The sequence below is a fragment of the Erythrolamprus reginae genome, chromosome 6, assembly GCF_031021105.1.
Source record: "Erythrolamprus reginae isolate rEryReg1 chromosome 6, rEryReg1.hap1, whole genome shotgun sequence".
Lineage (NCBI taxonomy): Eukaryota > Metazoa > Chordata > Lepidosauria > Squamata > Dipsadidae > Erythrolamprus > Erythrolamprus reginae.
In genome coordinates, this window is record NC_091955.1 from 51,747,808 (window position 1) to 51,771,996 (window position 24,189).

Genomic DNA, 24,189 nt, shown 5'->3' on the forward strand with positions numbered 1-24,189 from the left:
TTTCTCAGAATAGGAAAAAAGAATATGGTCTTTCTTAACTAACTTAGTGCATAAAAATATGTACCGTATTTTCTGGCGTATAAGATGACTTTTTAACCCCTGAAAATCTTTTCCAAAGTGGGGGGTCGTCTTATACGCCGGATACTGATTCCACAGTATACGCCGGATACTGATCACAGTATACGCCGGATACTGATCACACAGGCTGTAGAATGTGTGATCAGTATCCCATTACTACTGGCGTGGATAAGAAGGACTCCTCGGCCGGCGGAAGAAGCGCGGCGGCGGCGGCAGGCTCCGGAGGGAGCTCGGGCGGTGGCGAGAAGACGGGATTCCGGGTGCCGAGCACCACCTGCCCGCCGTTCCAGTGCCTCGGCCTGCTCGCCCGGCCTCTTGCCCGGCGGGGAGAGCAAAGGCGGCGGCGGGAGTAGCGGAGGCGAGGCGGAGAAGAAAGAAGCGGCGGATAGCTGGCGAGGCACCGGCTAGAGGGCTGGACCCCGCCGCTTTGCCGCCACTCCCGCCGCCAGCTTTGCTGGGGTTGAGCGCCACGCCCGGCGGCAGGAACTGCGGGGGGTAGCTGGCGTAACGAGCCCTTGCCGCAGCTATCCGCCGCTTCTTTCTTCTCCGCCTCGCCTCCGCTACTCCCGCCGCCGCCTTTGCCTCTTGCCCGGCAGGGAGAGCAAAGGTGGCGGCGGGAGTAGCGGAGGCGAGACGGAGAAGAAAAAAGCGGCGGATAGCTGCGGCAAGGGCTCGTTAGCCGGAGCGTACGCCGGCTACCCCCCGCAGTTCCTGCCGCCGGACGTGGCACTCGACCCCAGCAAAGCCGGCGGCGGGAGTGGCGGCAAAGCGGTGGGGTCCAGCCCTCTAGCCGGTGCCTCACCAGCTATCTGCCGCTTCTTTCTTCTCCGCCTCGCCTCCGCTACTCCCGCCGCCGCCTTTGCTCTCCCCGCCGGGCAAGAGGCCGGGCGAGCAGGCCGAGGCGCTGGAACGGCGGGCAGAAGAGGGGTAGTCTTATACGACGAGTATATCTCAAATTCTATATTTTAACTGGAAAAGTTAGGGGGTCATCTTATACACCCAGTCGTCTTATACGCCGGAAAATACGGTAAGTATTTTCTTAAATTTAGTACATGAATTAATATGCTGATAGAAACAGGGCCTTTTTATTTCAGGTAGAAAGGAACCCATACTGGTTACTGTGTCAATACTATACAAGCAATTTCTAATTCATCTCCATGCAATACATGAAATTTCTCTCAGTGTGGATATCAATGTTTTGGGAAGCTTCCACATGACTGATAGTGAGAGGCACTATAAAGATTGAGTCACTTAGATAGTGAGATGGGCATTGCCTACATTTGATAAACAAATATGGAAGAATTATCTCTCAAAACCTGTACTATAGATAGAGTACATTAAACTATGAAAAAACATACCACAGTTCAGAAGAATTAGTTTGAACTTTAGCAATTATTCATCTATCAAAGAGTCATTTCAATAACTAATATAGAAATAACCAAGAAATAAATACAGTTAAACTCACAAAAATTGACAACTGGGTTATACCATAAAAAGAACTATAGAAATATTAGATAGGCTGAGCTAACACCACAATTAATATAGACACTATCTAAGGCATTAATAACATTTGTGTTTCTTAAATGGAAATTTGTTCATTTAAATACATTTATATAGCCGGTCATCTTATATTGAACTCGATTTTAATCACATTTTAAAAAATGATTTATAAGTTTATATGAGCTGATCATTTTCACTCTTACATTTCATTAATAGAGCCCAGCTCAGTTAAATATATGAATTTGAGTAAAGATTCTGGATCAATAACTGTTACCTGGCCACCAGCATTTGGTATAGTTGATGGATATATTACTACTTTGGTTGGCAAAAACTGTAGCAAGGAAGAAAGATTATTATCAGATAAAAGGTACCTTTTGAAGACAATATAACTGTGGCTGAGCCAATACACTTTACTACTGTTTATCCTCTTCTTTTTCTTTCTACCTTTTCCAACATTTGAAAATGTTGTACTATATTGGAATTGGGTATAGGTGCACTCTATTGACAGATATGTAAATGTGCATATTTTCTAAGTACCATCTAAGAATTTTTTTTGTATGGCCCTCAGTGTATGCATAATCACTGGAACTACAGCTGGTTTATGCCATAATCATTCAATTTTGATTTTCATAATCTGATACTTTGGGATCTTCTCCAATTCTTTATCTTCTATTCTACTATCACCTGGTATTGCCACCTTGATTATTTCACTTTCATCAGTTTAAATCTGAGGTCTTATGGGCCAAGACTTTATCAGTGTGTATTCAGAAATTCCACAATATTTTAATCCAATTTTTTAGTACTGGTACAGGTAAATTCAAGTAAATTCTATCGACAGCATTCCTCTGGTCCACTAATGTTGTCACTGTCAAAAAATGCAATAAGATTAGTCTGGCATGATCTGGTTTTGACAAACCCATTTTGGCTTTTGGTTATTACTTTGTTTGCTTCTAGGTGTTCATTGATTCGTTGCTTGATCATCTTTTCCTGAATTTTCCCTGGTATTGAGGTCAGGCTGATAGGTCTGTAATTTCCTGGATTGATTTTTTTCCCTTTTTTGAAGATGGGAATTACATCAGCTCTTTTCCAGTCCTCTGGCAGTTCCCCGGTCCTCCAGGATCTTTGTAAGATATAGTTCAATGGTTCTGAGACCTTGTCTGCCAGTTCCTTCGGAACTTTGGAGTGTAATCCATGTAGTCCTGGCGATTTGAACTCATCTAGGGTAGACAGGTGTTTCTACCCCATTTTAACTTGTGTTCCTGATATGTTTTTTGTGATGTCATTTTTGATACGTTGGACTGTTTTTTTCCCCTTTGAGTAAAGAAAAATGCAAAAGAGTTAAGTAGCTCTGCTTTCTCCTTGTTGCTTGTCACCTTCTTGCCACTTTCTCCCTGCAATGGACCAATTGTTTCCCTCACTTTTTTCTTTGATTGCTTTAGTTTGAGTAACTTGCTTTGAGAAGTTAAAATCAAACTTTCAGTTACTTTTTCTAATGTTCCATTTGTCAGGTTTTATCTTTATCCACTTTCCCATCTATCTTTTGTAGAAATTAACCATCTTATACTTTTCCTTGCCAGAATTATTTTCAGGCTTTTATTACATTATTTCAAGTTTTCAAGTTTTGTTTCCTTCACATTCAGTAAGTTTCAATTTTTAAGTATATCAATGCTTGTTCTTGGCTGCCTTTTATGTAATATAAAGCATGCTCCTCTTCTTCGATAGTCTGTTTGATTTATAGTAAACTTCTGGCTACATTTCTGCAAGGCAGAAATAATCTATCAATATCAATATCATTACAGTGATATTAATTTTTTTGTATGGCCCTCAGTGTATGCATAATCACTGGAACTACAGCTGGTTTATGCCATAATCATTCAATTTTGATTTTCATGGTGAATAGCCATTAGCTTTTTTGTTTTTTTGACTCAAATTGTGCAGTTCAGGTTTTGTTCCATTAATTATTTCAGCTGTGTATTGTATTTTTAATTTGTCCCTGTTTGATGTCATCCAACTTTAAAATGCTTCATCCTTATATTAATAATAATTTTATTTTCCTTAATTGTAGAAAGCTCAGATTTGATGGCCTTTCCTCAGGAACAGAATATTTTGTTCAAATTGTGACCACTAATAAGTTGAAGAACAGTTTTCCTACTTTTATGAGAGTTACAACTGGTAAGTTAATTACATGCCTTATAAATACAAATCTTAGACTATGTTTTACAGAGCTGCTTGAGTGCATAGTCACATTGTAAAATCCATATACAGTATGAATCTCAACCCCAGATACTCCTTGCTTATACAAATAATCTAGTCACAACTATTTTATTTTGTTCCACTCATTATTTTGTCAAAAATAATATAGTGATTCTAATCAAGGTATCTATTTAACCAAAACAAAAGTTACTCTTATTTCAGAGCAGAGTTAGTGACTGCAAAGCAATTACTGTATAAATGAAGAGGCATGTAGCTTTCCATTCATGCTAATCATTAATTTGCACTGCTTGAACAATTGATTATGGGCTATCAACATATTTAATAATGTTTTGATCTTATATTATTACTTTAAAAAATTTGAGCCAGTCTGGTATTTCTTAGTACACTGTATCCCCAAACAGAATTCCAGTGCTCTTTATGTTTGATATTAAGGATTGAATAGACAACATTTTTATATTGTTGCCTTTTTGATGTTCTCTGATATTGTTTCTTTTCTGGCAGATGTTTAACTACCAAGCTAGGTAAGATCATCAGTGCATAGAAGAATGGAGTTTGCTAGCTGTTTATATGTGGTAGCTTTTCTTACTAGCTTTGATTGGAGGATTGTTTTGTTTTATTGTATTTCATTTTGAGTGGATTGTTTCTTCCTTGGTTGTTCTTTTTTGTCTGATTTTTGTTCCTTCTTGTCTGGGTATTGATTAACAGATGTGTGATGAAATTGAATTATATCTTGATCTAAGATGTCTCCAGCTAGCCAACTGATTATGCGACTGAATCAGTATGTTGTGAAATTTAGGGATTTTCTTCATGCTTTCTGCCTGCGAGATGATGTTTATGGATGTGTTCTCTTAATATTCTCTTGGTTGTATTTTGTTCTTTTTTAGTTCTTGTGATACACACTATAAATGACTCCTGTGTCTTTGGTTTGTGTAAGATTCTTTGGATAGTTTTGTTATCATGATGCCTAGGAGTTATAGTAATCTGTTGCTAAGTTCAAAGATATTTTTGAGATATAATAATAATAATAGTAATAATAATAATAATAATAATTTATTAGATTTGTATGCCACCTCTTTCTGGAGACTGGTATAGTTACTGTTTTCATGGATATCAATCTCATTTGGAGTATTTTTATTTCGTTGATATCTATTTAATTTTATTTCAGACCCAGATCCACCTTTAGCTTTACATGCTTTGGGAATAGAAGAGAATACAGTTCACTTATTTTGGGAACTGCCTAATGGAGGTTTTGATCATTTTGAGGTAAAAAAAAATAGAATGGAAAGAAATTATGATTGATTTATCATTACAGATTTGCTTTTTCAGTAATACATGCTGAAAGCAACACCATGTATTGCACAGTTCAGTAAAATAGAATATAGACAGTTGTTCCTAAGTGGGACATAGGAAAAATTGTGAATGGAGAATATTTTAAAAAGCCTTTATTAAAGAAACATTTCTTCAAATTTAATGATTTTATTTATAAAACCACACAACTATATTTAAAAGGATTGTAGGATTTTTAATGGTTTTGTTCAATTGACTTAGCTAAACTTGAAAAATACTCATTATAAATTTATTTTGTTGTTCATCTTAGAATAATTCAGAAACAAATATGTGTAATGTATCTGCATATGTATGTATTTTTTGCCAATGTAATGTTTTTAAATGGTATTCTGAAAGGATGTTTTAATAGTTTATTGAAAGAAACCACCATTTAATATTAATCCTAGTGATGTCATATTATTGCATGACATACCGCAGAGCAAGAAACCATGCAAGAGAGTGCTTCTTCTGAATAAATTAGATTAAATATAAAATATTAATGAACAAAGCTTTGAAATTGTGGTTGCTTAGCAAAGTTCAGGTGTACAAATAGGATCGTGTAGCCAATCATTTAAAATTAATCATTTCCACTCATCCAATTTTCATTACAAGCTCAGACACAGATTGTGTAAAGATATTTTTTTTGGCTCATCTAGTTTGTTTTTAATAATTTTGGATTTAGGTAATGCTAACCAAATGTAAATAACATGAATACTACATTGTATTTATAACAGATTCTTATACCACAACAACATAGATTTCTGTAGCAATCTCTAGATTTTGGGGTTGGGTTTTTTTCATTTTGGTCAATCTTTGTTTCTGAGACAATCATTCTGGAGTATACTTTACAGTCCCCTGTCTCATATAACATCTTCTTTGTAAAATTAGTTCTGCTACACATGGACTTTTCCTCTTTTTACCTGTCGAGTTAAAACCAGTGATGGATTGAAAATTTCATCTCAGTAATCAATGCCTCCTTAAAAGGAAAGATACTAAAGTTGGTCTGTCCACTTCAGAGGACTACTGTCCTTTTTCTAATTTTGTTTTGAAGAAGGGTATTGAAAAAGTGGTAAATGACAATTACTAAAGCTCCATAGAACATTCAACTAGATCTGTGGAAACTGGATTCAGACCTAGACATAGGACAGAAATTGCACTGGTTGTTCTCATGAATGAGAAAATTTCAATGGATAAAAAAAATTTCATTGCTAGGCAATAGCCATGCATCAGTAAAGTGTTCCTAGATTTCTACTACAGGTATCATGTTTAATATCTTTATGAAACAAATGGAAAAGTTATTTCATTGCTTTGGGGTGCTGGAAACATACAGATAATACTCCCATTATGCAGCTTTACTCAGGTCCAGTGGAAGACGTGGTTGAAAACATGGATAAAGTTATGATCAGGTGTTTCATCAGTGTCAAATTCTGGATGGAAATAAACAAACTAAGATTCTATTCATTCCATACAGAGTGAATAGGGGATTCAGGAAATAACTGATTCCAAAGCAATTTCATTTTTTATTTACTTTATTTTATTACATTTATATGCCACCCATTTGTTCGCACACTCAGGGCAACAATAAAATAAGATACAAAAGTTAAAATACCATAATAAAAAAAAATCATCCATCAATCATTCAACAGTCATTCAACAGTTAGGCAAGAAGCAAGGAGTTGGTGCTCAACGGTCCTCCCAGGCAAAGCCATATTTTGAGGCCTTTTGGAAGGCCAGGAGGGTGAGGCGGTGTGAATTTCCAGGGGAAGCTGGTTCCAGAGTGTCAGAGCCACCACAGAGAAGGTCGTCCCCCATGGTCTTGCCAGCCAGCATTGCTTGGATGATGGGACCCAGATGAGACTGACTCTGCGATCTGATCGATCTTTGGGATGTGTGAGGCGGAAGATGGTCGCATAAGTAATCTGGTCATAAGCCATGTAGGATTTTATAGGTAATGACCAACACCTTGAATTGTGCTCGGAGATCAACAGGAAGCCAATGCAGCTTGCAGAGTGTTGGAGTTGCATAGGCGTATCTAGGAACACACAGGACAGCTTGCGTGGCTGTGTTCTGGACCAACTGAAATCTCTGAACCCTCTTCAAGGGTAGCCCCATGTAGAGCTTATTGTAGTAATCAATCCTCAAGGTGATGAGGGCATGGGTGTATGTGAGTAAAGACATTCTGTCCAAATAGAGCAGCAGCTGGCACACAAGAGGGACTTGAGCAAAAGCCCCCCTAGCCACAGCTGAGAGATATTGCTCTAGCTTCAGCTGTGGATCTAGGAAGACTCCCAAGTTGCGGGCCTGCTGTGAGGGAAAAAGACTTTCCCCTCCCAGAATAATGGACAGACAGGTGGAACAGTCCTTTGGAGTAGAACCCATAGCCACTCAGTCTTGTCAGGATTGAGCTTGAGTCTGTTGACACCCATCCAGACCCTCACAGCCTCCCGAGACTGGCACATCACTTCCACTGCTTCACTGAATTGACACGGGGTGGAGATGTACAGCTGAGTATTATCAGCATACTGTGTGAAACTCACCTAGTGCCATTTGTTTGATCTTACCCATGTAGATGTTTCATGTAGATGTTAAACAGTAGGGGGGAGAGAACTGACTCCACAAAGGAAGGGTCTAGGAGTTGACTTCTGTCCTCCCACCAACACCAACTGCGACCAACCAGAGAGGTAGGAGGCGAACCATCATAACATGGTGCCTCCAACCACTGTGGAGGAGGCATCAGTTATCAGGAAATAACTGATTTTAAAGCAATTTCATCATTTGTTTGTTTGTTTGTTTACATTTATATGCTGTCCATCTTCTCGCGGACTCAGGGTGTGTGAATAGGTGATTCAGGAAATAACTGATTCCAAACAGTAGTCAGTTCCAGTATGGATAATTGTGCTCAACTCCGCGACTGGCATTTGCGCATGTGTCTGAGCAAGAGTTTGCTTTTGCACATGTACAAGAAGCAAAATCTCATGGGGGACGCATGTGCATGCGCAGAAGCAAAAAAAAAATCACCAAAATCTTGCACACATGCAAGATTCACGAGATTTTGCTTTCTGCACATGCTCAAAAGCAAACTCTTGCTCTGACATGCGCATGCCAGAAATGCGGAGCTGTGTGCAATTATCTGTACCGGTAGGAACCCACTACTGATTCCACAGCATTTTTTATAGTTACAGAGAGAATGCAAAATGTATTTACGAGGCAGATAGTTTGCATAACTAAAAACAATTGTATAGACCTTAAAAATCCAAATATTCCAAATATAGAATAGATCAAAACAACAACAAAAATGAACACCAGAACAAAAGTTAATTTTAAAAAGAAAAAAAAATTAAAATGTATGTCTTACTATGAGCCACAGAGGATTTATTATTACAGACTGTTATTTTCCCACACTATAAGCTGTACATACATTGAAAGTTGGAATAATGTTTGTATAGTCTATATGAAAACGCTCATGAAACATTGAAATAGAGAAAATAATTCTTGCATTTTGATGTTTGATAATCTTAGCTTTTACACAAGGTACTAAATTCAGGTTAATAAACATACTATTGTATAACTAAATTTACAGTTTCATTGACTTAATGTACAATCTATCAAATAAGTGTCAAACTTATTTTTTTTGCCCTTGCGGGGCCAAGGTGAGCATAAACTGCTTGGGCTGGATTTGGCCTGCGGGCCGCGTGTTTGACATGCATGATCTAGCAGCATAGTTTTAAACTGCCTAGTGTAGCCCCACAGTGAATAGGGAGCAAATTCATGTAGCAAATAAGACAGAACCTACTTGTTTCCATAATACATCTTGTAGGAATGGGCTTTGGAATAGAAGTCTATGCTCCTAAAATAGCATTGGAACTTAGACTTATATACCACTTCATAGTGCTTTACTAAGTGGTTTGTAGAGTCAGCATATTGTCCCCAACTATCCAGCTTCTCATTTTACCAACCTTGGAAGGATGGAAGACTGAGTCAACCTTGAGCAGGAGAGGATCGAACTTCTCGCAGTGCAGTGTTAGCCTGCAGCTCGGCATTCTAACCACTGTGCCACCACAGTTCTCTATACTGCTAGAAAAGACAGAAATATAAGATTGGATACACTTATGATAAGTAATGTATCATTGATTCCTACTGCATAGGTATAAAATAGATTTTATTTTTTAAGAAAATAAGAAAGCACAATGCAGATATACTTAGGCCTTGGTTACTTTTACCATCTTGAGATTAAAAAGCCATAGGAAAGTGAATTTATCTAAATAATTTATCTCTGTAAATTTTTAAAATAAAAAACAAAAATATTGCATATTTTACTGGGATATATAATGGGAAAAGTTGATCATCAGTTGATAAGTAGTGAGGCCAGCATATAAAGCAAAAGCAAGATTGCAGAATCATTGTTTTGTAGTAATTGCCCACTGCTTAATGGATTGAGTAATGCCAGTATAGATATATTTTCTAATTCATCTTGTTTGGCAAGAAAATTACTATAGAATTTATTCTTTGTAGTAATTTCTGAACTTTTACATGAATATTAGCTTACGTACATTCAAAGTTTTGGTTCCATAGTACATTTTCTATGCTGTGCTATCTTGATGACTTTAAAATTGCATTTAAATATTATTAGAATATGATGTGAAAGCGTGTTTTTTCCCCTAGCTTTCCTATTGTTTGATAACTGGCAACAAAACTCTTCAAACAGCAATAATGCCTGATAACAGGGCTGTAGTGAAAAATCTCATGCCTGGAGCTGAATACATTTTTCAAGTAAAGACAATAAGAGGACAAGCTGTCAGCATCCCTGCAAAGATAAAAATTATTACAAGTAATTGTTTTATACATTATTTTAATTTTATGTTAACAAATTATTTCTGTTTTACATTAACTGTTATTAGTTTTATGCTGGTCTGTGACTGACCACACACACACACACACACACACACACAAAATACACTGGGGTCCCCAAACTTGGCAACTTTAAGACTTGCAGACTTCAATTGCCAGAACTGTCTGGCTAGCTATGCCAAGTTTGAAGACCTCTGCTATACACACCCACACCCAAAATAAATAAATAAATAAAAATAAACACAGAGACATAATTTTATAGATATATATGACTGCATTTCATATATAATACTTCAATTATAGACGGGCATAAAATACATACCACTACTGGTAGTAATTCCAAAACAGAAATACAATGATTTTACTAGAATTTACTTTAATTTATAATTTTACCAGAATTAAAATAGTTTAGCTAAAAAGGGGCTACATTCCTGAACCATATTATTTTACAGACTTGACCAAATTATGATTAAGCCCACTATACTATGTGTATGTATGTACAAATTCCACTTACCATGTTAGAAACTGCAATCCCAAACCATATGAATTTTAGGCATTTTGTTATGTTGGACTTGTGGGGACTGCAAAGTATCTTCTTAGGACTGCATATAACATGGTTGGACTTGCTGCTTCAAATTACTTGAAGAATGGCATAATTCCCAAAAATAAGGGCTGGAAAGAGGTCAACATAGTGTGCCTTTGTCTGTACTGGCTAATGTAACCACACAACATCCAGAAATAATGCAAACATAAAATACATAATTTTGATCATACATACTAAATCAAGATCACACATACTAAACCAAAGGTAAGGTAAGTTTTTTTCCCCCTCTACACACAACACACACACACACACACACACACACACACACACACACACATGGTAGTACCTGGAGTGCAAAAACTATATTTTGCTAAATTGCTAAATCTTATTTGCAGATAGGAAATTAAGAGTGACTTCAAATAGTGACCAATCATTTTGTCCAATGAGATTTTTAAACAGGAATTTTTAAACAGATATTTTAAAACAGAAATAGGAATTTTATCAGCCTTCTATATTCATTGCATTGGAATTGTCATCTGTCAATAATTAACTATTATCAGATTGAATATGAAAGAGTTAATTCTTGTAGCAACATTAAACTTTTGTAAGAAAGTTTCTATATGTTTTACTCAAGAGAAATGTATTCAATATTCAGTTGCTTTTCCACATATATTGTCTCTCTTTTTTCAAATTTTGTTCAGAACCCATGAAGATATGTGGTCTCACCTTAACACTGAGAAATACAACTTCTGCTAAATTAACATGGAATCCAAGTGGGACTGACTTCAGCCATTACAAAGCATCTATATCAAACAAGACATTCACAAAGGAATATGCTATTTTATGTTCCGAGACTCATCACACCATTGCAAATCTGACTCCTGGTAGCATTTATAACTTCACTTTGCAGAGAGTAAAAGGCAGTGTTGAAAGTGCAATTTCCTTTATACAATTTGTGACAGGTTTGTGAATTTGTATGTTGTGAATTGTTGACAAATATGTTACTAGAATCAGTTTCAAAACATCTTACACTAGGGTTTTGTGAAAAAGTATAAATTGTTTTATCATTTGATGGAATAAGAAAATAGACAACTATCTTGGAAATGGTGCAAATCAGGGATGGGTTCCTCCTTTGGGCTGGATCGCCTGAACTGGTTCAGCAACTAGTTGGTTATTATTATTATTATTATTATTATTATTATTATTATTAATAATTAGATTTGTATGCCGCCCCTCTCTGGAGACTCGGAGCGGCTCACAACAACAGAACAGTACAAATCCAATGGTTAAAACAATTTTAAACCCTTAATATAAAAAACAATCATGCATCTCATACAAACCATAACGTCCAGGGGAATCAATTTCCCCATGCCTGGTGGCAGAGGTGGGTTTTAAGGAGTTTGTGAAAGGCAAGGAGGGTGGGGGCAATCCTAATCTCCAGGGGGAGTTGATTCCAAAGGGTCAGGGCCGCCACAGAGAAGGCTCTTCCCCTGGGTCCCGCCAGACAACATTGTTTTGTCGATGGGACCCGGAGAAGGCCAACTCTGTGGGACCTAACCGGTCGCTGGTATTCGTGTGATGTTACGATGGCATCACAGATCTTGTTCGGTTGTGCTGGTCTGTGGATGCCACCATCTTTTCTCTTTTTTTTAAATTTTTTTTCTGAATTTTTTCCTGTTTGGAAGTTTTTTCCTCTGTTGCTGCTTGAAAAGGACCCTCCCGCACATCCCTGGGTTTATACTTACCTTTATTCCTTCACCCGAAGCACAGCTGATCAGGTCCTCAGCTGTGTTTCAAGCTGATTATAGTTACTGAGCATGCATAGAATTAGAATTGCATGAAGGGATGCGTGCACACAAGCAGAGTGAGCGGATGTGTGTGAAATGTTGCAATGCAAATCAGTGGCAAAGGTAAGTGGAACCCACTTACAAATGCTAAAAAAGATTGTTTGGCAAATAATGTAATGCTGTATTTTCTTGCAAAAAATAGCAATAACATTTAGACTTACATACCACTTTACAGTGCTTATTCAGCCCTCTCTAGGTGGTTTACAAGAGTCAGCATATTGCCCCCAACAATTTGGGTCTTCATATTACCCACCTTGGAAGGATGGAAGGATGAGTCAACCTTGAGTCCGTGAAATTTGAACTGCCAACTGCAGCTAGCAATCAGCTGAAGTAGTCTGCAATACTGCACTCTAACCACTGCATCACCACAGCTCATAATACAATTGAAAAATTGTAATTAGACAAACTAAAAGTGAAGCACATTTTAAGAATAAGATTATACAAGTACAAGAAGAGATAACTGAAATTCAAAATCATCCATGATTTGTTTTCCATTGACCAGGTTCTAATCTTGATTTAAGAATGAGTACGGTGAATATTTTCTACTGTAACAGTTATTCTAATGCAAAATGATACATTTTGATAATAAAAACAGGGATTAAATTATTTATAATATTTATTTAATATATTACATTTATGAATAGATAATGGAAATTTAAGAGAATTGGTTTGGCATAGTGGTTAAGCATCAGACTAGTGGAAGATCGTGAGTTCTAATCTGGTTATGGTAAAAGTATGATACGTGTGTCACAGGTTAATCTGCGATGTCATTTTTGATTGCATACTAGTAGTCATGTTTTTGCTCAATTTTCTGAGGCTGCAGAGGTTGCATGGGAATGTGGTGTGCTCTTATACAGGTTAACCTGGAGTTTTTGTAAGTGACATGAGGAGGCCGAGCTTTTACTCTGCCTCTAGAGCAGGGGGTCAAACTCACGTCATCATGTAATGTATCGTTACTTTTCCCCCCTTCACTAAACTGGGGATGGGCATGGTTAGTGCATAATGCATCTGGCCTGCGGGCCGCAAGTTTGACAGCCCTGCTCTAGAGTATCTGCCACATTGCAAAAGTCTGGAACCTAATCTTGCACAATTTTCAGAGGGGCCACAGGCCATGCAAAAGTATTTCTCTCTTACACAACTTTCAGAAGGTCTGTGGTTGGGTCATACAAGAGCATTCATATTCTTATGCACTTCATGAAGGGAGAGATAATATGCCAGGAGAGTCAGGTTAGACATCCAAAAGATTTGCTCTAATACCACCTTGGGCACAATGTAGTTGGATGATTTCTTCTTGATGACCACTCCCTGTAACTTCAGTGAATTGTCTAAACAATTGCCTAGAGTCAAGACTAACGTAAAGGCAAATTAAAAAAAAGTTGGGATTTAAACATCTTAATAGCATATAAGTTATGCACACATAGTTGATGCATGCGAAGATCTATGTACTAGAGCTAATTTATTTAGAACTTAATGTTTTGGTAATAATCTTTCTTAATGCAAAGATCAATGTATAATTTTTTTTAAGAGCCTGAAAAGCCACAGAAACTGACAGTTTTCAATGTGTCCTCACATTCCTTTTCTTTGCACTGGAGGCTGCCAAATGGATATGTAGAACAGTTTCATGTGCAGCTTGCACCTCCTCATGGCTTTGTTTCTCTCCAAGATATGGGAAATGGAGAGTATCAGGTATGTTTATAGTATTGTACTTTAAATTTGTTTATAAACTGCGCAATCAGCAAAATTGGAATAGCATGACATTCTATCTTGTGGCTTTTAAGCTGGGTTGGGAATGTGAAAGTACATGTACCAAAATTATGAGAGCAGATTTCAACATCTATTCTTTGTTGCCTTAACAACAGTGATGATACTTTTACAAAGTCTACCTCAGACCTGTAGCTAGTCATTTAAGTGTTCATGAATATTTTAACAAAGGCAAGGCTGAGCTATTGAGTAATACAAGTTCATTAATTGTGTGCTTGCCAGGGAGATCTAGACTTAAATCATTAATGCAGGCAACATTTTTCTCATAAGCCATCAGAAAGTTTTAAGAGCACCGTTTGATTGCAGTATTTGAATATCTGTTTATAAATGCATATATACATACAAACCATGATTTTTCAAGTTTTATTGCTTCTGTTTTTTATTGGAGCTACAAAGGCACAGGTATTTCATATGAATATTGTGTTGATTGATGTAGATTATATTTCAGTGGATAGTATATTTCCTTAGGTCATCTCAGGATACATCAGTTGATATGAACAGTTTAATTAATTTTGTTACTTAAAACTGCAGAATCCTAAAATAAACAGGGTCATTGAAATGAAATATTAACTGAAGGATCCTACTGCTTTTAAGACATTTTTGAATAGATAGCTTATACCTAATGTTAGGAATTCTAGTGATGTGAATATATCATTGATTTTTTCAATACTTTATTTGCTTTTGTTTATAATGAGAGATGCAATTCTAAATCCTATTTTCACATTCTAGGCTGAAATTTCTAATACCACTCCTGGGACAATATATAATGTGACTGTTTCTTCGGTTTCCTCTTCAGTGTATAGTTTGCCTGTCAGCAGAGCAGTGACAACTAATGTAACTAGTGAGTTTACAGCAAAATTGCATTTGAATGTTTTATCAAAATGACTCAAAAATATGTATCTAATTTTCTGTTTTGCAAATTGAAATTGTTCACAGTACTTGTTCCAAAGTAATTGGAAAAAGATTTATTTTAAAGAAGTAATTCTAGAGTTGCATAGTTGAAGAGAAAATTACCCTTTGAAAAAATATCATGATTTAAAACACACTTGCCAAAATATGAGTATTCAAAAATGTCTTGGCAAACTCTTCCATACAATTTTAGGTAGAGCACCTTACTGCATACAGATGCTTTAATGATGAGCTTATAAAAGAAAACTGGCATCAGAAGCTATTTGTCTGTGAATATTATAGCATTCCATTAAAATTCTTGCAGAAAGAATGTACTTGATGTTCCAAAAGGCGATTCATTATCTATCATGAAGTTTAAAAAGCCAACTTCATATTTGTTGCTCTTTCATGCTTAAAAACTGACAAACTCTATTCTTCTTCTCCAGTAGCTAAAAAATATCTAGGTTTAATGTAAAAATGTGTAATTTATACAGATCCAGGACCTCCTGTTTTCCTTGCTGGGGAAAAGGTTGGATCTGCGGGCATTCTCCTTTCATGGAATACTCCACATTTCCCAAATGGGAGAATTATATCCTACATAGTTAAATATAAAGAGGTTTGTCCGTGGTTGCAAAATATTTACACCCAAGTTACAACAAAACCAGATAGTTTGGAAGTTCTACTAACCAACCTTAACCCTGGAACAACTTATGAAATTCAGGTAAATTTATATTTTACTATTTATAAAATATAATTTAAAATGAAGTATTTTACTTTTTGAAATTTCCAAGTATCAAAGTGTGTGCGCGCGTGCACGTGTGTGTGTGTGTGTGTATGCCACATATTTGAATTATAATTAATGTAAATCTGCAGACACATAATTTCACCTTTGTTTCACTTCAGTTGTGCTCTCTAGTGGAAGGCTTTGCCTTTAATCATTTAATACAGTGAGAAAGTATGTTAATTTCCAGAACTGGTAGAGTTCTTATGTATTTTAATAAGCTCTCCCTTCCCTTCCCTATTTTTGTCCCAGTGCATTTTATTTGATAATAATAATAAATTTCTTATATTTTTGAGGAAAATCACACTTATTCATTTTTTATATAATGTAAAAGTTTAAAAGGACAAGAATACAAGCTTTTCTGAACGTTTCAGGTACAAGTAGCCAGCTCGTAAAAGTTCAATAAGTTGTTCAAGACAAAGATAAAGATTAGTTTGAGAAGAATCTCATTATAAAGACAATTTCAGGATAGTTCTGGTGATATTTCAATATATTCATATTGCAATTCTGCATCAAACATTTCTATGTATAAAATATACTAAATCAGTTGTATTTAAGTGTAATTTGTTGAATACATCATAACTATTGAATATATAATAACTGTTCAAGCAATATCTCAAACTGAGCAATTCCCAAAAATGGCAATGTTTGGATCCAGTGGTACCTTTACCCCACACATTTTAATTTCATTGAGGAAAAAAAGGAATCATTTATACCAGGCATATCATTTAATGAAGATCATGTGGAAAACATTCAAATGACTTCCTTCTTCTGTTTTTATTGGGTACTTTTTCCTCACAGGAACACAAATTTAGTAGTTTGCATTAATATTGTTTCACTTAAAATGCAATCTTAGTTCTCACCGATTTGTCTTTTTGCAGGTTGCTGCTGAAAATAGTGCTGGCATTGGAATATTTAGTGAGCCATTTCTCTTTCAAACTGCAGAAAGTGGTAACTTGGTTTATAACATCTCTTAATCATCTTGTCAGGCTACATAATATGCTTGGATCTGAAGGGCCAAACTGTGCTGAATCACATATTATTATGAGAACATTATTTTTGTTTTAAAATTAAATGTTAAAATTTAAATGTGTATTACATATATAATATATGGCTAGAAACCTGTGTTACATAAATTCAGTCAAATACACTTAAAAGTCAAATACATTTAAGGTCAATTCTTTTCATTTATACACTACATTATTTATATAAATAATAATATTTTAATAATACAATGCTAAATTTATCTTCAGATTCTTATTTTGTAAAGTTAGATTTGTTGACATTTCAATACGACAGATTCACAGAAAGAAATTTCCTGAAGAAATTGCATAAAATTTGGACAATTTAACAGCTGATTTTGAAACCTCCCACAAATATTTTATTCATATTTAAGCAAATATATCCAAATGTATTCCATTGCTTAAATTCAAATAGTTATATATAGTCAATACTTTCCTTTGATATCTTTTTAATTCTAATTCTGAAATATATAATTATTACATATTACATAGTTTTTTATAGGTAAACCTTTTGCAGAACTTGAAAATCTTGTTCTGTCCAGGGACTAAGGAAATCTGTCATTTATATTTGGCATATTTGGTGTATGAGCTCACTTTGCTCTGTGATGTTTTTCTGTGATACAGCAGTAGTAACAGAATACTATTTTTAATAGTGTCTATTTAAAATGAGTAAAATACATTCTTTCTTTCTGTCTTTTTTATTTTGCTGCTCCTTTCCAAGCACCTGGTAAAGTGGTAAATCTCACAGTTGAAGCTTTCAACCACTCAGCTGTAAATCTGATTTGGTTCTTGCCACAACAGCCAAATGGGAAAATAACTAGTTTCAAAATTAGTGTAAAGCATGCAAGAAGTGGAATAATAGTGAAAGATGTCTCTGTTAAAGTAGAAGACCTTTTGTCTGGCAGGTTACCAGAATGCAATGTGAGTATGTAGTTATAAATAAAAATAAAAGTTGTTTCTTCAGGACTGTCCATATTTCAGTTCAAAATTCATAGTAAAAAAATCAGAGCAATAGTTGCATAAGGGCAAAATGTGAGAGATCTAAGAGCAAAACTGATAGGAAATCTCTAAAGCTTGAATTGAAGAATAAAAGAACTTGCTTGAATTTTGATTCTTTTCTTGTAAGTCAGTTCAAAGATACAAATAAATGAAAATATGGTCATCATAGTTATCAATTAATATTGATTGCATTTGCTAGAGTTAATAAAATTATAGCATTAAGCTATAAAGTCTGATTGAGATTCCAGATTATCCGGAATGCAGCATTTCTTTAAATTTGAATTTTCCTCGTAATAAAAGTGTACAATTTCCCTGAATTTTTATACATCAATAGCAAAATCTTATGCTCATCAAATTTAGGTGGTCAAATATGAAAACAAAGGCATTTTAATTTGTCACATATGAATACCACTCTTGAAGGTGCATGTCTTGTTCTGCTTAATTTAAAAAAAAATTAATTTTCCATTTTTCCAATTTACCTAACAATAAACATTTTTAACAGTATTGTGTCATATGTCTCTTGCAGTTATTTACATTTATTTCTATACATTTTTGTTTCTCTGTTCTAACCAATTCACAGCACATTCTAATATCTTATGCATAATCATATCATTGGCTGGTACATTTTCAGGTTTTCAGCACTGAGCATAAATAATTTGTGCTTCTGTTATTATGTGTAAAATGATATATATAAAATGAATATACTGTTCTGTTTAACTTTAAAGCATTCTATAGAAAAATGTAGTCCCTAAATAATAATAATAATAATAATAATAATAATAATAATAATAACGAAGTCTTCTACATACTGACATACTGTATTTTGGTTCTCATAAGCATGTGCAATTTCAAATAGTAAATTAATATATAGATGAAGTACTTTGATAGACATTTAGATAAAACATATTTTTAAACTAATCAGATAAAAATGGTGTGCATTGACCAATTGTTTAGCATTATCAAGTTAAGTTTTTCCTGAAGTTTTTGTATTCTAAAATTTTGAAACAATTAAAAGTTCAAAACAATAAAAGCACCCACAACAATAATTGTTTTTATTTCAATGTTTGTCTTTACAGGATAACAGCGAATCATTTTTATGGAGTACTACCACTCCTTCAACTACATCTAGTAAAACCACTATGTTTACCTCAAGTACAATTGCTCCCAAGGCAATGAGTTCAGTCTGGAATGAACCTGTCAGTTTTGTCGTGACTAATCTTAGGCCATACACAACTTACCTTTTTGAAGTTTCAGCAGTAACCACTGAAGCAGGTTATATTGACAGTGCAATTGTCAGGACACCAGAATCAGGTATATATTCTTCAGGTAACAAAATTAAGAAAGGAGATCAATATGGACAGCATTTGCAATTGGCAAAACGTAAATAAATATCTTTCAGAATATATTGTAGGACAATGTATCTTTCACAAATATATTTTTGGGTATGGTGCTTTCTGTCCTTATATAAGGAATGGATCAAGTTTTGTTCTTCTGTTATCCCTGGGATTTAAGAGAATAAAGGGCATGTCCTACAGAGAAATGCTACAAGGAAAATTGTGGTTGGTTGAGTGTAGGTATTTGCATTTTATTTAATCATATAAGGCACATATAGTGAGTCATCTGAAACACATTGAAATACAAAACCTTTTTTGCAATATAAATTTAATTATATCGAAGTTTTTTAATCTGCATGATATACATATAGACCAGTGATGGTGAACCTTTTTTCCCTTGGGTGACGAAAATGTGTGTGCACACACTATCATGCCTATGCAAGTGCCCACACCCATAATTCAATGCCTGGGAAGGGCGAAAATTGCCTCCCCTGGCCCACCCCGGAGGCCTTCTGGAAGCTAGAAACAGACTGTTTCCCTACTTCTGGTGGGCCCAGTAGGCCTCTCTATTATAATAATAATAATAATAATAATAATAATAATAATAATAATAGATTTGTATGCCGGCCCTCTCCAAGGACTCGGAGTGGCTCGCAACAACAATACACCATGTACAAATCTAATGTTAAAAAACAATTTAAAACCTTTATTATAAACCTAACAGACCAGACATAAAATCATAGTAGCTATGGGTATATCAGTTTCCCCATGCCTGGCGACATAGGTGGGTCTTCAGGAGCTTTTGAAAGGCAAGGAGGGTGGGCGCAGTCCTAATCTCTGGGGAGAGTTGATTCCAGAGGGCCTGGGCTGCCACAAAGAAGGCTCTTCCCCTGGGTCGCGCCAGATGGCATTGTTTAGACGATGGGACCTGGAGAAGGCCAACTCTGTGGGACCTAATCGGTCACTGGAATTCGTGCGGCAGAAGGCGGTCTCGAAGATATTATGGTCTGATGCCATGTAGGGCTTTATAGGTCATAACTTTGAATTGTGACCGGAAACTGATCGGCAGCCAGTGCAAGCCAGGAGTGTTGATGAGACATGGGCATGTAGGGCCGCAACTGGTGCACCAGGCAAACCTGAGCAAACACCCTTCTCGCTACAGCTGAAAGATGGTGCTCTAATGTTAGCTGTGGATCGAGGAGGATGCCCAAGTTGCGGACCCTCTTTGAGGGGGTCAGTAAACCCCCCAGGGTAATGGATGGACAGATGGAGTTGTCATTGGGAGGCAAAACCCACAGCCACTCTGTCTTGTCAGGGTTGAGTTTGAGCCTGTTGACACCCATCCAGACTCCAACAGCCTCCAGGCACTGGCACATCACTTCCATTGCTTCACTGACTGGACATGGGGTGGAGATGTAAAGCTGGGTATCATCAGCATACTGATGATACCTCACCCCATGCCCTTGGATGATCTCACCCAGCGGCTTCATGTAGATATTAAATAGCAGGGAGGAGAGGACCGACCCCTGAGGCACCCCACAAGGGAGAGACCTAGAGGTCGACCTCTGACCCCCCACTAACACCGACCGACCGGCGGAGGAGAACCACTGAAGGACAGTGCCTCCCATTCCCAACCCCTCTAGCTGGCACAGAAGGATACCATGGTCGATGGTATTGAAAGCCGCTGAGTGGTCAAGAAGCACCAGGACAGAGGATAAACCCCTGTCCCGGGCCCGCCAGAGATTATCCATCAGTGCAACCAAAGCAGTTTCTGTGCTGTAGCCAGGCCTGAACCCTGACTGTTGAGGGCCTAGATAATCGGCTTCTTCCAAGGACTGCTGGAGCGACACCACCTTCTCAACAACCTTCCCCACAAAGGGAAGGTTGGAGACTGGATGATAGTTGTTGAGTACGGCTGGGTCCAGGGAAGGCTTTTTGAGGAGGGGGCACACGAGTGCCTCCTTGTAGGGAGCCGGGAAGGACACTCCCCCCCCCCTCAGAGAAGCGTTGACAATCTCCTGGACCCAGCTCCGTGTCACCTCTCTACTGGACGAAACCAGCCAAGAGGGACACGGATCCAGCAAACAGGTGGCGGAACTCACAGCTCTAATGGCCTTGTCTACTTCATCAGGTGTCACCAGGTCAAACTCCTCCCAGGCAGATGGACAAAGACTTCCCTCTGGATCCCTGCCCTCCCCCATCCCACAGGAGGCCCTCCAGAAGCCAAAAATGCCCTCTCAGAGCCTCCGTGTGAGCCAAAAATCAGCTGGCCAGTGTGCACATGCATGCTGGAGCTGAGCTAGGGCAACAACTCATGTGCCGGCAGATATGGTTCCGGGTGCCATCTATGACACCCGTGGCATAGGTTCGCCATCACTTGAGTAGATGTCTTATCTCCTTCTGAGTCTTTACAGGCAATTTCTCAAGCCCATACGTGCAAGGGAAGGGGACATGTGAAATACAGATTAGTATTTGAAATTATCAATGTCCCAAACAGTAAACTAATTAATCAAAGAGAGTTATAGCAGAATATTTTTCCATGCTGCTCATTATATTTTGATTTCAATGGATAAACAATGGAGAGAAAGGTAATCTGTAATGAGAAAAAGTAGTCTGTGTAAAAGAGTATTCTGCCTTAATTTCAGATCCAATTTCAAATCCAATCTGATTAAGATTTGAACTGAGGTACACTTCCCTAATCTCCACTGTATTTTCAGTTGATATTATCCATATTTTCAGAAAAATCCATTTCTTTAGAACAGATGGAAAGATATGTTTCTAAAAGACACATTTTCCTTTAGTTCAGGGGTGACAAACTGGCAGCCACGGGCCAGATACCTCTCGCACAGGCCAAGCCCACCCTGGTTCCGCAAAGGCAAAACCCCCCATCATGATACGTAACCTGACACGATTGAGTTTGACACCCGTGCTCTAGTTTAAGCTTAATATTGGCTTAGTTTCCATAATTGAAGAAAGAAATAATGAAATCCTTCCATCTATTCAAGTCAAAATGTTTAGTAACCCAATCACAAATAAAAATACAGCAACTATATGTTAAATAAGTGAGTGTTCCCCATTTTTATATCCAGCTACTTCACTAAAGATAGCATTGGACGTGCAAAATAGGTAAGATGTATTTCATGATAGAACTGCTGGACTTAATTCTCCATTCCAAGGATAACTGTTTATAACAATACAGTTTATAACAATATAGTTGATGCCACTTATATTTTGCAAGATTTATAAAGAATGATAAATAATCTTTAGAAAGCAGAGATCAGACTTTGCATGGACAAGATTTATTACTATCCATTAACAGCTGTTCGCATTTTGGCAGCTAGTAGAATACAAAATATTTGTCCTTTTTATGACCACCAGTGCCTTTGAATAATGTCATGTTTGACCTAATCTTCATTACAGTTCGAGCAGCTGAAGCATTTTGTCAGCTGTGTAGAAATAGCACTAGGTTAGGGATATCACTAACAAAGTTAAATGTTGAAGGAAATATTCAAGGCAGTTTAAATACATAACCAAGATTATTTTTAGAAAGTGATGTCTAAAGTTTGGCTTTCAGGGTTGGGTGTTTTTTTTTTGAGGCTTCTAATAATACATTTTATACTTAAACATATATTGGCCATTAAAAATAGGAGTATAGTATAATTTTGTCTGCCTTATTTCAACGGTGCCTAAAATCTGGCTTGAAGACTTAAAGCTCATCTATTTGAGAAAAAATGATACTATTATCAATGAAACATAGGCATGCATAAAAATTATGGACAACTCTACACAAGCTTTTTATTTAGAATGAAATAAAATTGTATAACCAAATATTAAACATATTTGATTGGTTTTTTAAAAAAATGTTTTTTTAAAAAAATCATGATGTGCTATCAAGTCATTTTTGACTCTTAGTGACCACATCAATAATTTTTTCTCTAAGAAAAATAATAATGTATCAATTTATATGCCATCCAACTCCCAGTGTCTCAGGTTTTAATAAAATAAAAAATACAGTGTAACAGTTAGAATGACATGAATCCAAGAATGGGCACCTTGGGCAAATGGAAGAAGATTGATCCAGCCCATTGTCTTTTACTGCCACAGTAAAGTGTTTTGCAAAATAATAAAAATTAAAAATAAACAGTCTCTTTTTCATACCCATAAAACCTCAGAAATTGCTTTCTTTATATCAACTCCTTAACTAGATAAATAAAAATCTGCCATTCTATATGTTGGCATATTAGGAATGCTCATTTTAGTTTGATTCCATGTGTATTATATCTCTTGATGTGGATTGGCCACTGCATTTGCTGGTAATTTTACTAATAAATTTGCCGGTAAGTTTTAAAAACAATTACAGTAGTGTAAAGAAACTTGGAGGGCACAATTCAGATTTTATGAAACAAACACTCAAATATGTGTGAGCTTTTTTTTTTTTTTAAATTTAGTTCCAGAAAATCCTCCGCAGAATCTTGTCACGGGAAATGTTACAGGAAAATCTTTCTCAATTTCATGGGAGCCTCCAAACATTGTTACTGGAAAGTTTACTTACAAAGTGGAACTATATGGGCAAACTGGTAAATCAGTTAATTTGATTTTGTATTATTGTGTTCACATGTTTCATAATCTACCCTGTTTAGTCATTAATTGATTCATAAAACTATTAGAACTATACAGTTGTAACATTTATTTATATGCTATCATACTATTTCCTTTTGGGATAACTGTTATCTAGAACTCTGACTAAGAAATAATGAGCAAAGATAGAAAAGCAAACATACCTACATTTACTTTATGTCTTCAGATCTTTCTAGCCTTTTATGTATTTATTTGTTTGTTTATTTATTTATTTGTCAAACATGTATAGGATAGTAATAGTATTATAAAGATTAAAGTTTTTGGGGTTTGGGAAAGAAACCATAGAGTCAGGTAGTGCATTCCAGACATTGATCACTCTATTCCTGAAGTCGTATTTTCTGCAATTGAGTTTGGAGAGGTTTACATTTAGTTTGAATCTATTATGTGCTTGTGTATTGCTGCAGTTGAA

General features: G+C 36.4%; 1 protein-coding gene across 1 annotated transcript in view; it reads left to right on the plus strand.

Annotated features, from left to right (window-relative positions):
* PTPRQ (protein tyrosine phosphatase receptor type Q) overlaps positions 1-24,189 on the plus strand; it is a 115,817-nt gene that overhangs the window by 15,155 nt on the left and 76,473 nt on the right. The window contains exons 12-23 of the mRNA XM_070754648.1: positions 1,795-1,945; positions 3,644-3,750; positions 4,958-5,055; positions 9,781-9,946; positions 11,212-11,472; positions 13,883-14,043; positions 14,848-14,959; positions 15,501-15,727; positions 16,669-16,738; positions 17,531-17,730; positions 18,885-19,119; positions 23,591-23,719. Coding sequence (XP_070610749.1) covers positions 1,795-1,945; positions 3,644-3,750; positions 4,958-5,055; positions 9,781-9,946; positions 11,212-11,472; positions 13,883-14,043; positions 14,848-14,959; positions 15,501-15,727; positions 16,669-16,738; positions 17,531-17,730; positions 18,885-19,119; positions 23,591-23,719 — 1,917 coding nt within the window. The remainder of the gene's footprint in view (positions 1-1,794; positions 1,946-3,643; positions 3,751-4,957; positions 5,056-9,780; positions 9,947-11,211; positions 11,473-13,882; positions 14,044-14,847; positions 14,960-15,500; positions 15,728-16,668; positions 16,739-17,530; positions 17,731-18,884; positions 19,120-23,590; positions 23,720-24,189) is intronic.